The sequence below is a fragment of the Artemia franciscana genome, chromosome 4, assembly GCF_032884065.1.
Source record: "Artemia franciscana chromosome 4, ASM3288406v1, whole genome shotgun sequence".
Taxonomy (NCBI): Eukaryota; Metazoa; Arthropoda; class Branchiopoda; order Anostraca; family Artemiidae; genus Artemia; species Artemia franciscana.
The window spans coordinates 25,802,759-25,818,031 of record NC_088866.1 but is presented as its reverse complement, the minus strand read 5'-3'; the positions used below and the strand labels follow the sequence as shown (position 1 = coordinate 25,818,031).

The following is a 15,273-nucleotide window of genomic DNA, read 5'->3' as shown; positions in this document are numbered from 1 at the left end:
TAAAACAGCTAAATGTCTATTAAATGTACTAAATATCTAAATGTCATAAACTTACCTTACATTTGAATTTAACATTTCCATCTATATATTTTTTAAAATGAAGAACAATAGACCTTTTTTTTCTGCCGTCAAAAGAAGGTATCACAAATCATTATCGTATATGATAAATCATATCATCATATATAAATATTATCATATCGTATCATAATTTCATAAATCGAGCACCCACAGAATCCATGGAAAATCAAATAAAACGGCGTTATTTTTGTCATGTCAACAGAAATGCAAATTTTGAGACTTTCATTTTCATTGCTTGTTGATTTGGTTCTTGTTTTGAAAAGAAATCGAAGAAAAATCGAGAATGAGATTTACTATTAGCAGATGGAAATTTAATATATTTCTGATTTTGTTGTGCCTCGGAATCATTTTTTACTACAAGTCCTCATACCCTTCTTGTCACGTGCTGTCAAACCTACCAGTTGAAGGAAGGTTACAGGTGAGTATCAATTACCGCATTTTATTTCCGTTACTGCTATTGGTTATGTTGGTCTAGGTTAAATCCTAGTAGCTTAGCATGGTATTGCTTCTTAGTCTGAGTATATCTTGGTCCTTCATTTATTTAACTCTCCCATTAATCTTTTCCTTAAGAATGTATGTTGATGGCAATACAAACCATCCTACATCAATTGCTTGTTTTTTAGACTCCATTTCACCAGCCCTTATTGAAATTATCCTTGCTCATCTACTCCCCTGGATATAATATGGAAAAGGTAACAATAAATAATTATAGTCCATGTGCTATCTAAAACACTAGAGCTAGCCTATCTTAAATTACATTATCCAGTGGAATAAAGAATAATGCTATAGAGTTGCTGACCAGTAATGATGAGAAGCAATGACTTAATAGTGTCCTGTTATGTCTTCCATGGTTTTGTGCCCCAACTCTTTGTGACAGTAATCTTAAATAGCCTATATCAACAGAGGTAGTTGTAGCCTAACAGCTGTCTTAGAATGATTGTTCAAATAGGCTAAGTGTACCACTCTGGTAGATAAGTATTAGTCTGTTCTCTTGTATATGTTCTCTTGGGATAACATTACTATGTCCTTTTGCCCTGAAGGTTTCATTGAGTTTAAATAGTTTTTAATCAAAGGAGCCTAATTTTGGTCAGATTTTCTTAGTAAAAACCATCTTTCCTAAACATAGACAACTTGCTCCTAATCTTGAATATTCTGCATAAAGGTTACTGCATTTCACAAAACTTTTCTTAGATCATCATCTTTCAACACTGACTTTAATGATTTGGATATATTGTTCTAACTCTAAGATCCTCTGTCCAAGATTAGGCTCAAACATGAAATATATTTCCACAATCAGGTTCCATTTCTTTCTACCAGTATATTTGAAACTATGAGAACTGTTTATGGCTTAAAGCAATCAAGCTAATTAGAGGTTTTTTAAGGAGATTGTAAAAAATCTAATGGTGAAACAGTCAACTTTCTATTTGGAACAATGGAGATATTTTAGTAATTTAACTGTTGAAGTGATGATCAGGCAATGATTGGCTTGGTATTGTGGTGAGTTGTTAGTAGTAGTAGTAGTAAATCTCAACTGCTTGTTCAGAATTGCAACTCTCTCTCCTGGATTACTCATGTCCCTTTAACTAAGGTTTTGTTACTACAAAGTCTTCCAGGGTTTTAAGTGGGGGTATATCTCCAAAATTTTCTTTGGGTTAGTATTATTGCTTATGATCATGGCTCCTTGTGCTTACGTATGAGTTCTCTTGTAAGCAGTTGAACTTTGTCTTCCATTTGATTGAGTGTGTCATGATTTGCACAAGTTGAAACATTTTTATACCTTTTCCAGAACTATGTCTTTTTATGAATTGCTAGACTTCAAATGTGATGAAAGGGAGTATTCATGGACTTTGTTTCCAAGAGGTAGTTATGTATTTAGCAGTTGTCTCAAGCTTTTTTAACTTTTTATCTCTTGGCAAGCTTCCTCTACATAACTCATTTCAACAAAAGATCAATCTTGGTTAGTCAGATAGATCTTGCCTTGCCTTATTATAACTCATATCAATATGCTTTCTAAAATTATCTGTCTATGGGTAAAGCCTTAGGTAACAACTAATGGCTATGAGGTTACTTTCACCAAAAAGTGGTTCTGGGTCAATACTCAAAGATCCAAGAAAAGTTGGTTCTGACCCTTTGTGTACCTAGTTGGGAAATTAATTTTCTGATATACCAAAGAGTTTGTCAGTCTGGTTATCATTGTCCCTTGTAGTTGCATAGTCAATAACTTATGACATTTTGGAGTAAATTGAAGTCTCCAACAATTACTACATCAAACAGTTCATGGCAAGGAAGTGTAGTAAGGAGTGACCTGGCTCAATAGTAACTAAAACTCTAAAATATGGAATTTTAATACATATATTAAGAATTAATGATGCTTCTTGACTACTAAAGTCCCTGCATTGGCCCTGCAGTGCATGGAATTTTGATACCAATAATTACATCAAATGAATTGAGTTCTTATGCTGATTCTAAATATATAAGTTATATCAAGTTTAGTTTTTTCCATCAAAAGTTACAAACCTGAGAAAATTTGGCTTATTTTAGTAAATAGGGGGAACCACCCCCTAAAAGTCAAAGTATCTTAACAAAAATCACACCATCAGATTCAGCATATCAGTGAAACCTATTGTAGAAGTTTCAAGCTCCTATCTATAAAAATGTGGAATTTTGTATTTTTTCCCAGAAGACAGATCACAGATGTGTATTACTTTTTCCCAGGGGTGATTGTATTCACCCAGTAGTCCTAGAATGTTGCAAGAGGGCTCATTCTAACAGAAATTAAAAGATCTAGTCCCCTTTTTAAGTTACAAAAAAATTTGGAGGGCACCTAGGCCCCTTCCCACAATCATTTTTTCCCAAAGTCACTGGATCAAAATTTTGAGATAGCCATTTTGTTCAGCATAGTTGAAAACCCTAATAATTGTGTCTTTTGGGATGACTTAATCCCACACAGTCCTTGGGGGAGGGGCTACAAGTTACAAACTTTGACCATTGTTTACTTATAGTAATGGTTATTGGGATGTTTATAGATGTTTCAGGGGGCTTTTTCACGTTGAAGGGGGGTTGAGGTTACGTGGGAGGATCTTTCCGTGGAGGAATTTATCATGAGGGAAGAAAATTTCCATGAATGGGCTGCAGGATTTTCTAGCATTAAAAAAAAAAAAAAAAAAAACAGTGAGAAAATAAATAAAAAACTTTTTTTTTTTATGGTGGAAGTAAGGAGCAGAATTAGAACCTAAAACAAACAGAAATTATTACATATACAAGGGTATTCATCTCCTCCACAATACCTCACTCTTTACACTAAAGTATTTTTTAGTAATTTCAACTATTTATTCTACAGCCTTTGTAATTCAGCAGCCATTTTTAAAAAATTGGGACCAAATTGAAGCTTTAGTATAAAGAGCAAGGTATTGAAGAGGGGGAGAACACCCTCATATATGTAATAAAAGTATAGAATTTTGTTATGTAAGTTAATTTGTAAGTTACATATATTTATTACTAATAAAAACTTTTGTAAAATAAGTCCTAGTTGCCTTTTTAATTAACCAAAAATAGGAGTGCAAATAGGCTTCCTCCCCTACCCCTTTTTCTATCAAAATCATCTAATCAAAACTATGAGAAAGCCATTTAACTAAAACAAAATTAATATGCAAGTAATTTTTTAATTATTTATGAGTGGTGAGCCAAAATCAAAACATGCAATAATTAAAAAACATCCAGAAATTAAATAAAAAAAACAAGATTTTTAACTGCAAGTAAGGAGCAATATTAAAACATAAAACAAACAGAAATTATTCCATATATGAAAAGGTTGTCCCCTCCTCAATGCCTCACTCTTTATGCTAAAGTTTTTTATTGTTTTAAAAAGTAGAGTTGTGAGAAAAAGTCAAGCTTTAGTGTAAAGAGCAAGGTGTTGAGGTCAAACAAAAGTAGTACCATTGGATTCCTTACTTTATGCTTCTTTTCAATATAATAGTTGCCACTCCTCCTCATAGCCATATATAGAACCATAATAATGGATTTCTCCATTACTTCAATCTAGTCAAACTTTACCATAATAATGTTAAAAATGAAATGTTTTTATAACTATATCTAAGTGTCTTTTATAATAACTTTATACTAAACATTTCCATTAGTATAGGCTAGAGTTTGTTCTTTATTATATGTTGTTTGTAAACTTGTAGCATGTATAAGCTAAGGCTGTGTTATTTTGCCTTAAACATAACACTTTTTAGTTGTTTCTTATTCATTCCTAGTTAGTTTTCATTAAAATTTTCTGTGTAAGATTTTTGTGTTTTTAAAAGAGGCTTAAAAGTGGTTGCTGAGAACTTTCTTACATTTGTAGCTGGAGAACTATAAAATGCCACAATAGGATGTAACAGAGTATCTTTCTTATGGATTTTAGGTAGATCATAAAATTTTGGGGCTGAACATCATTCAGGGTAGAATTTTTGTATATTTGAGGGGTAATTAGTCTATTGTCGTTTAAGTTTAAAGAAAAACTTTCAAAATTTAGAATTTCAACATTTTCAACAAACATGGATTTTTCTTCCTAAATTTTGTCCTAGCCCTCCTTTCAAAGATCTGTCCTCCAAGATTTTCACATCTAAGGAGTTAAGTATTCTATCAAAAGGAACTAAATTTGCAATGGCTCAAACACACATAAATATATAAGAAATTATTATGGGTTTGGAGTCCAGAATTTTTAGCTCTCATGGTGAGGTTGAAATCCAGACCTACTCAGAGAAGAAATTGTAAAGAATATTCTTGATTATAAGCCATTTTTGTCACTTTCGACTAAATCAAAGGAAGGAATTAAAATCCACCAAAACTTGAAAAGAAACAAAAATGCAGTAATTACAAGAGCAGACAAAGGAAACACAGCAGTAATTATGGATTCTGCAGGATATCAAAACAAAATAAATACCCTCTAATAGATAAAAATAATTATAGAGAAATGAAGACTGATCCCACAGATAAATACACACAGCAGTTGAAAAAAAAAACTTAGAAAATTTAAAAGACAATAGACTAATTACCCCTCAAATATACAGAAAATTCTACACAAAAGGATGTTCAGCCCCAAAATTTTATGGTCCAGTGTCCATAAATATGAACAGGCCTTACAAAGAAAATCAGAGGAAAATTCTGCTTGATCAGATTATAAAACCTTGAAAATTGACACAATAATAATGCTTGTTGGTCTTTGCAACAAGTTCTCTTTGTAATTTAAGCTCCAAGAAAAATTTTTCATTCAGATCATGGGCCTACCCATGGGCATTGTTTTGTCTCCTTTTTTGGCAAATTTTTACATGGATTTCATAGAACAATTTGCTTTGAATAGTTTCCACTTAAAACACTCTTTCTGGCTTTGCTTTGTTGATGATATTCTTTCTAATTGGGAACATGGACAGGATTCACTAAAATATTGTTTGGCACATTTGAACTATTGATTCAAATCTTCACTTCACACAAGAATTGGAAGATTCAGTAACCTCCCTTTCTTGGATGTTTTAATTATAAAAAATACTCCTAGCCTTGAATTTTCTATATATAGAAAGCTGATTCATAATGATAGCTATCTACATTTCTTGTCAACAAACCCTCATTCTGTGCAAAGAGGGGCAATAATCTCTTTAGTCAAAAGTGTTCTAAAAATCTGTTTAATTAATCATGTAAAATCTTAATTAAATTATGTTAAAGATATTCTACTCTGCAATGGCTACCCAATTAACCTTATTGAAATTATCACAGATAGAAAATTAAAAAAAGTAAAACAGGAAAATAGGGAATCCATTCCCCTTGATTCAGTTACTCCCACAACTGACAACAAAGCATTCACTACTTTACTTTGCATCCCAAAACTCAGCAACAAACTTGGAAAATTGAAAAAAAACCTTATCTCTCTGTTTCTTTCAAAACTGAACAAAATATTGAACATTCTTTTCAAATCAGGAAAGGATAAAACTGACCCTATACCAGTTAGTGGTGTCTACAGAGTCCCCTATTTATGTGGGAACATTTTCGTTGGTAGGACTCCTCAACAGCTGTGGGAACAATTGCATGAATGCAAAATTTCAACCGATAAGTCCCTGAGATTTGAAAATAAAAATGACAACTTTGATTCTGCTTTGGCCCTTCCATATCTTACAAAATTCCTGAACATCTGGCTCTTTTTGAGGATGGAACATTAATATCTACTGTAAATGACCTACTGCAATCTTTTAAAAAGGCAATTGAGATAAAAAAAAATATATAGAAACATAATTTTGGCCATAAATAGAGACACAAGAGTTATTTCCTTAAGCCCAATTTATAACAACACAAAATTAGAAGACTCAATCAATATTTTTGCCCAGTCTAATTTAAGACTACATGTCCACATATGTAATGAAAATCAAAGTTGCAGCAAGGCCAAGTATATTGCAAGGGCAAGGAATATTTGTTCAATCCAATTGGTGAATTTTCTTTCATTTATTTCTGGCTGTTTTTTATTCAGTATCTTTTCTCCTCTTGTTAGATTCATTTCAAAATGTCAGTTTTTTTTTTTTTTTTTTTTTTTTTTTTTTTTTTTTTTTTTTTTTTTTTTTTTTTTTTAGCACTGAGGATGAGTTGGTGGAGGTCTTTGTTGAAATATTTGCTTGTTTTTTTTTGTCTTTATATTTTGCAACTGGATTGCAAAATCCTCGTTTTCTCACCTATTTAATTTTATTTTTCATTTATTGTATCCTTTCCTTTTTTGGTTTCATACGTTATGAATAGCCAGTTTGATCTTAGAGTGTATTTACATCAAAGTTCCAGGGAGCATTGACCAATTTTTTTTTTAGATTTTTAAATTGTGTTAAAAAAAATACATCTTATTTGTCAGTTCAGTTTTTTTGAAACTTGCAAAAGAAATCGATTCTTCCTCATTCTTTGCGTTCCAACCTACATTTAGGCATACAATCTGAAGGCCTGTTTATCCAAAAAATGGGTTTCAAAACTTCAACACATATTTTAAAAGACCATAGACTCAAAGGATATGTCCTTAGTTGTAAAATAGTTCATTTCAAATCTTTACTATGTCTGACTTTATCCATTCCAGATTTTCACAAATTTTACATATCCCACAAACGTCTTTTGGACATGTTCTCCATTTATCAAAACTTGCTTATAAAAAAACTGTCAAATTGGAATTTCTATATTGTCAACAAACATGGATTTTCCTTCCTAGATTTTGTTGTGGCCCTTTTTTGGAAAATCTATCCTCCAAGGTTTTCACATCCAAGAAGCTATGTATTCTATCAAAAGAAGGAAAATTTGCAATGGATAAAACACACATAAATATATCAGAAATTTTAATGGGTGTGGAGTCTGGAATTTTTAGCTGTCATGGTGAGGTTGAAGATCCAGACCTGCTCAGGAGAAATCGCAAGGAGTAATCTTGATTATGAGTCATCTTTTTTGCTTTCAACTCAATCAAAGGAAGAAATTAAAATCTTCTGAACCTTGCAAAGAAATAAAAATACAGTAATTACAAGAGCAGACAAAGAAAACAAAGTGGTAAAAATGGATTCTGCAGATTTTCAAAACAAAATAAATACTCTTTTAATGGATAAAATTACTTACAAAGAAATAAAAAAACGGATCCCACAGATAAATACATGCAGCAGTTGAGAAAAGAATTAGAAAATTAAAAAGACAATAGACTAATTAATTCACACAATAATGACGCTTGTTTGCCTGTGCCACAAGTTCTCTTTGTATTTTAAGTTCCAAGAAAAAAAATTCCTTCAAATCATGGGCCTACCCATGGGCACTGTTTTGACTCTATATTCGGCAATTTTTTTACATGGATTTCATAGAACAAGCCGCTTTGAATATTTTCCACTTAAACACTCTGGTTTTGCTTTGTTGATGATATTTTTCTGTTTGGGAACATGGACAGGACTCTTTAAAAGAGATTTTTTTTTTCGCATTTGAACTCTTTTGATTCAAATCCATAATTCACAATAGAACTGGGAGATTCAGAAAAGCTCATTTTCTTGGATGTTTTAATTAATGCTCCTAGCCTTGAATTTTCTATTTATAGAAAGCCAACCCATAATGATGTTGTTAGTATATTTGTAGAAAGAAAAGAGGGAAAAAGAATAAAAATAAAAGAATAAAAAAAAAATACCAGATGGAAATTTAGGCATTAAGAGTAATATTGAAAAGCTAGTTACTTCACAAGATGAGCTATTAATTGTTGGAGATTTTAAAGGTCATGCAAACTTTGGAGTGATAAAAAGCCAAATAAAACAGGGAAGAGCATGGAAAAATTATTGAAGAGGGAGCAAATTTAATGGTATATACCTCAAAGAATTTAAACACATATTCTTGCCCATGAAGTAAAACCATTTCCACTATAGATCTCCAGATAGGAAGCAGTTCCATAGGAAATACTATTACAATTGAAAGAATTGATTAATTGTTCATGGACCACTATGGGTATTAACATCCCTTTATGGGCTAGATAGTATTTTAGAAGAAGTCCCCCCCCCTCGATTCCTAAAAAAAGCCAATTGGCCACAGATCGTGAATTTTCTGGGGATACATATTTACATTGAAGTAGATGCTTGTCAGAATCCAGAAGAAGCTGCTACCCTGCTTAACAATACCATTCTGAAAGCAGCTGACTTTTCTACACATAAGACCAAAGGATTCAGAAATGGAATAGAACATCATCCATCGAAACCTTGGTGGAACAAGGATTGCGAGGTGGCGGTCAGACAAAAGAAAGTGGTGCCTAGGAAACAGAATAGGTCTCCTTCAATCAAAAGTCAGATAATTCTCAGGAAGGCAAAAGCTATTATTAAGAGAACGATAGGAGAAGCAAAGAAGACAGCATGGTCCAATTTCTCATCCAACCTTGACCCAAAGTTACCTCCTTCAAAAATTCACAACTTTATAGCCCGCATGATTGGCAATTGAATCAAAAGTCAGAAACAAGATTAACATCTGGAAAAGGAAGGAGTCAGCTTGTAAACTGAAAAAGAAAAGGCTGAGGCCCTAGCAAATGCCTTTGAGTACCCCCCTGAAGTTTCCAGCTCCAAAGTACATAGAGGAGGACAACAATCCAAATCTTTGCCTTATCAAGATGACTTATTGAAACCCTTCACCAAAGATGGATTAAATGCGGCTATTCAGAATTTGAAAACTCCTTCAACGCCTGGAATCAACAAGGTAGACAACGTGCGGTTAATAAAAAGCCCTGAAGAATTCAGAACAAGAATTTTATAATGCAGAAGCCAAACAACAACCCTAAGTCCTACCGACCTAATTCTATATTTAATAAAAAAAAATTTTTTTTTAACTGAAAGTAAGGAGCGACATTAAAACTTAAAACGAACAGAAATTACTTCGTATATGAAAGGGGCTGCTTCCTCATCAACGCCCCGCTCTTTACGCTAAAGTTTGACTCTTTCTCTCAACTCTACATTTTAAAACAGTAAAAAAACTTTAGCATAATGAGCGGGGCGTTGATGTGGAAGCAGCCCCTTTCATATATGAAGTAATTTCTATTCGTTTTGAGTTTTAATGTCACTTACTTTTTGGTTAAAAAACTTGTTTTTTTATTTAATTTCTGAACGTTTTTGAATCAATCCATGTTTGGATTTTGGCTCTCCGCAGATGAATAATTAAAATGAAATCTGCATATTTATTTTTTGGCTAAATGGGTTTCTCATAGTTTTGACCGAATGATTTTGAGAAAAAAAGGAACGGAGGAGGAGGCCTAGTTGCCCTGCAATTTTTTGGTTACTTAAAAAGGCAACTAGAACTTAAATTTTCACGAACATCTTTATTAGTAAAAGATATACGTAACTCACAAATTAGCTTACGTAACGAACTTCTGCATCTTCATTATTTAATTACGTATATGAGGGGTTTCATCCCCTCGTCAGTACCTCGCTCTTTACACTAAAGCTTAAATTTTTTTCCCAATTCCTTAAGAATGACCCCTGAATCACAAAAGCCGTAGAATAAATAATTGAAATTACTAAAAACACTTTAACGTAAAAAGCGAGCTATTAAGAGGAGGTGAGTCCCTCATATGCGTAATAATTTCTGTTCGTTTTAAGTTTTAATGCTGCTCCTTACTTTCGGTTGAAAAAACTTTTTCATATTTATTTTTTCATTGTTTTTTTAAATAATTCTAGAAAATCCTGCGCTCCCTTCATGGAAAGTTCCCCCAACATACCCCTTCTTCTCAACCCCTCCCCCAACCAAAAAATCCCCCTGAAAACGTCTGTACACTTCCCAATAACCATTACTATATGTAAGCACTGGTCATAGTTTGTAACTTGTAGCCCCTCAATTTGTAGCCTGACTTTACGGACAAGTGAAGTCCTTCAACCAAAGCATAAGGAAGAAGAAGAAATAATCATATGTATCTACATTTCTTGTCAAATCACCCTCCTTCTGTGAAAAGAGGCGTAATATTCTCTTTAGTCGACAGAGTTCTAAAAATCTGTTAAGGTAATCATGTAAAAACTGAATTAAATTATGTTAAATATATTCTATTCTGCAATGGCTACCTAAATAACCTTATTGAAAATATCATAGATAGACAATTAAAAAAGGTAAAACAGGGAAATAGGGAAAAAAACTTGGAAAATTTTTGAAAAAAATATATCCCTGTTTCTTTCAAAACTGAACAAAAAGTTGAACATTTTTTCAACTCAGGAAAGGATAAAACTGACCCTATACTGGATATTGGTGTCTGCGGAGTCCCTTGTTCATGTGAGAAATTTTACATTGATAGGATCTATCAACATCAAGAGGAACGATTGCATGAACACAAAATTTCAATAGATAAGTCTCCGAGATTTGAAAAAAAATAACAACTTTTATTCTGCTTTGACCCTCCATATCTTTGGGAACTCTGAACATTTGGATCTTTTTGGGGAGGCAACTTCAATATCTACTGTAAATGGCCTACCACAATTTTTTAAAGAGGCAATTGAGATATATATATATATATATATATATATATATATATATATATATATATATATATATATATATATATATATATATATATATATATATATATATATATATATATATATATATATAAACCGAAATTTGGCTATAAATAGAGACACAGAAGATATTTTCTTAAGTCCAATTTATAACAACTTATTATCAAAAGACTCAATCAATATTTTCGACCAGACTAATTTAAGACAACCTGTCCGCATATCTGATGAAAAACGAAGTTGCAGAAAGGCAAAGTCTATTGCGAGACAAAGAATACTTGTTCAATCCAATTGGTGAATTTTTTTTCATTTATTTCTGGCTGTTTTTTTTGTTACGAGAGAAACACTTTGGTTTTGTCGTGTTTTTTTTTGTGTTTCTATTCACCTTGATTTCAACATATTCCTAGAAAGTGGTAAGGGTCGAACCTCTGCGGTTTTTGCGGTTTTGCGGTTTTAATCATTCGGTTTTTCGCACTTGGGACTGCGGTAGAGAAGTGGTATCAGATGTGCCTCTTAAACCTTGAAAATTCTCTCATTGCTAAAGAAATTAGAGTTTATCCTTTGCTCTTTTCTAAGTGATTACGTTAGAAACTTGGCCTGCGTAAAAAAAGTCAACTTTTGAACTAAGACAGATAGATGTTTTTTTTTGTCGACGGCAGTCGATAGCTCTTGATGAGCTGATCAAAGCAAATGTCATCCATTTTTAGGTAGAAAAATTCCTTCTTGAGATATATCAGTTTGAAAGTTTAAAGGGGTTGACAACTTCAGTAGTAAGGTACACACTGAAACAAAACATAGGCTGATACAAAAATGGTATCAGATGTGGCTCTTAAACTTTAAAAGTTCTCTCATTGCTAAAGATATTAGAGTTTATCCTTTGCTCCTTTCTAAGTGATGACATTAGAATCTTGGCCTATTGGAAAAAAGTGAACTTTTGAACTAAGACAGATAGATTTTTTTTCGACGGCATTTGATAGCTCTTGATGAGCTGATCAAAGTATATGTCATCCATTTTTTAGTAGAAAATTTCCTTCATGAGATATACCAGTTTGAAAGTTCAAAGGGGTTGACAACTTCACTAGTAAGGTACATACTGAAACCAAAAATAGGCCTATACCAATTATGAGACATACAGGGGAGTTTTATGCAACAGTCGGCTGTTAGCTCATAATCATCTTTGGCAATGAGGGGTCCGCAACTTTTGCTAGTTGGTGTACCTATTATTTGTTTCTAGTGTATTTGATGGTAAGACCAACTTGGTTCCAGTGGTAAGACATTTATGGAATTTTTAAGTAATATTCGGCTGTTAGGCTACAATCACCTTCAATGATGAGGGGTTTGCAACTTTTGTTAGTTGCAATGAGGGGTTTTCAACTTTTGCAAGGTGATGTACCTAGTATTTATTTTCAGATCCTTACAGATTAACAACTTCGGCGTTTAATCGAAGCATGGAAACAAAACCAAAGTGTTGCTCTCGCAACACTTTACTCGGCGAAGCCGAACAAAGGCTGCCGCAAGACTTCACGTTGCCCATTGCAACGTAGATCTAGTTTTTATTCAGTATCTTATCTCCTTCTGTTAGGTTCACTTTTAAAGGTCAGTTTTTGTTTGCTTTTTTTTTATTTTTTTTTTTGTGAGCACTGAGGACGACTTTGTGTAGGTCCTTGTCGAAATATCTGCTTATTCTTCATCTTCATATTTTGGTACTGGCTGACAAAATACTTGTTTTGTCACCTGTTTGATTTTTCTCTGTTCATTTATTATTGCCTTTCTTGATTTCATAAGTCATGCTTAGCCAGTATGGTCTCAGAACGCATTTACAATTTCTTTTACATTAATTAATTACAAATGACGAACAATGACATAACCTTACTAATATAATTACAATTACAGTGTGAATTAGATAACACAACAATTACAGAGACATAAATTTGTTCGACTTAAGATTAATATTTTAATCATTAATTAATAGAGGTTTCCAGAAATTCGTGGGATTCAAGAAGAAGAAACGAAGATGTACTTCATAGAAAAGAGGAAGAATTTTTTGTATGACTCTCAAATGATATGCTAGAAGTATGTTTTGAAATTAGCTGAAATAGGAAATCATTTCTAGGGCTGAGTAAATAAAACTATAACATAATATAACATATTCTTTGACAAAATACAATGTAACAAAGGATACAGCAAAAGTAAACGCTTTATTACAAAAAAAAACACTTTGCATTTTAAATACGAAGTGGGATAATTACGTCAAGCTACATAAAATAATCTAAATTTTAGAGTATTAGTGGCCGCAACAGCTGCTTTCTTAAAACGTACATTTTAAAATTTATTCCAGTGAAGATTATTCCATAAGTTTGACTTCCACATTTATAGACTTGCATGTCATTGTCAAAAAATCTAACAATGAAAACCAAGTGCAGAAGGGGTCATCCTATATAAATTGTGTACCACACAATTGTTTTAGGTTAAACAGTGTTTACATAAATGGAAAGTTGGTGAGCACAAGCAAAAATCTTTCAAATTATGCAAGTTATATACAATTCATGTTGATGACTCGTATTCCCTATAAGAAATTGAGAGGTATGGCAGTTGGATACGAATATAAAACGGACACCGACACTACCAATATAATTAGAGATGTGACAGCTAAAGATTTACATTTGGGTAGGAAAATAAATCATGATATATTAAATATACCTCAATGGTTGCTTCCAAATGTTAAGATTGATACAAAGCTACAATTTGCACTGTCCAATTTCTTTTGCGAAAAGTAGTTGGCACTGTCCCTGATGTAACAGTCTCTCTCACCTCAGCAATACTTCATATACGAAAACAACAGGTTATAAGTTCTGTTGCTTTGGCAATTGAGAAATTAAGAGCTAGTGAAAATAATATCAAACTGCTTGTTCCTCATACAATCACAAACCAGCGACGTATTGCTACTGGTACACGTACCAACACCGATTCATCTTTTATCAGTGGTGAAATTCTTTCAAAACTCGTTTTGGCTTTTGTAAAAAGTGCCAGTGCTTTTGGATCCTGGACAAATTCTCCACATAATTTGAAATGTTTGGACTCTCACCTCTTTTCTGTAAAATAAATGGAATTCCATTCTACAATTTATCTTTTAATGAATCTTACCGGACCCTTTATGAATTTACAATGCAATCCTTAGATCTAGATTCACAATTTTTTGAAAATGGTATAACTTAAGAAGTGTTTTCTAAAACTCATGGTATTGTTGTATTAGATTTGTCCAGTACTCAAGATATGACTATTATCTGAGCGGTTACTGTACATTTACAGTGTTCATTTGTCAAACCATTTGAGGAGAGTATTGTATTAATCTCCTTAAAATAATTTGAAACCTTTTGTGAAATTACCCCTGATGACAATGTTCTATTAGACTTGGCGCCATGAACACAAATCAAATAATCAATGTATTCAATTCAGATCCATACATGTCCAAATACAAATCCTATTGCATATCTTCGAATTTCCTCGACCATATTCAAAGTTTTAACAATACCCTTATCATTGTTAACTGTAGTCAAACAACTGTAAAGCCGGGGCATTGGCTATGTATCTTTCAAACAATAAATTTTTTGATCTTCTTTGCCTACGTTATACATTGTACATACCTCACATTAAAAAATTTCTTGGACAACGTGGAAAATCTATTATTGAAAATATAATGCGAGTACAAGATTTATCAAACAAAAGTTTTATCAAACATGCATTATTATATTTTGTTTCTCGATGTCACCGATGTATTTAAAGTGAATTTCTTAGCATTTATGGTGATAATCCTCAATTGAACGACTTTCTAGCTGAAAATATCCTTTCGTACTTGTATAATATAAATATCAGTGCCCTAAGAGTGAAATGCTTTAAAAATGTTTGTGAATTTGTTTATTAATAAAACTTATGTACAAAACTTTTTGTCCTTGAAATTTCTTCTTCTACGTATTGGTAACCGTTTTTAATAATAAGTGGCGGGAGTTTGTCAGGATTCAACTTGTATTTATCTTGGGATGCAAAGTCAGGGTTACATTTTCTACAATATTTTGCAACTTCACTTTTATTATATATATTGGTAAAGTCAATAATACTATTTAGATTCATATTATAAAATTTACTACTACTACTACTACCAATAACTCACTGCAGCACCAAGCCGCCTGAGGCCAAC

General features: G+C 32.5%; 1 protein-coding gene across 3 annotated transcripts in view; it reads left to right on the top strand.

The window, feature by feature from the left end:
* Positions 1–321: 321 nt before the first annotated feature.
* Positions 322–15,273, top strand: part of LOC136026207 (protein-tyrosine sulfotransferase-like) — a 68,642-nt gene continuing 53,690 nt past the window's right edge. For all 3 annotated transcript variants that reach the window (XM_065702541.1, XM_065702540.1, XM_065702539.1), the window contains exon 1: positions 322–496. In XM_065702541.1, coding sequence (XP_065558613.1) covers positions 362–496 — 135 coding nt within the window. In that variant the 5' untranslated portion in view covers positions 322–361. The remainder of the gene's footprint in view (positions 497–15,273) is intronic.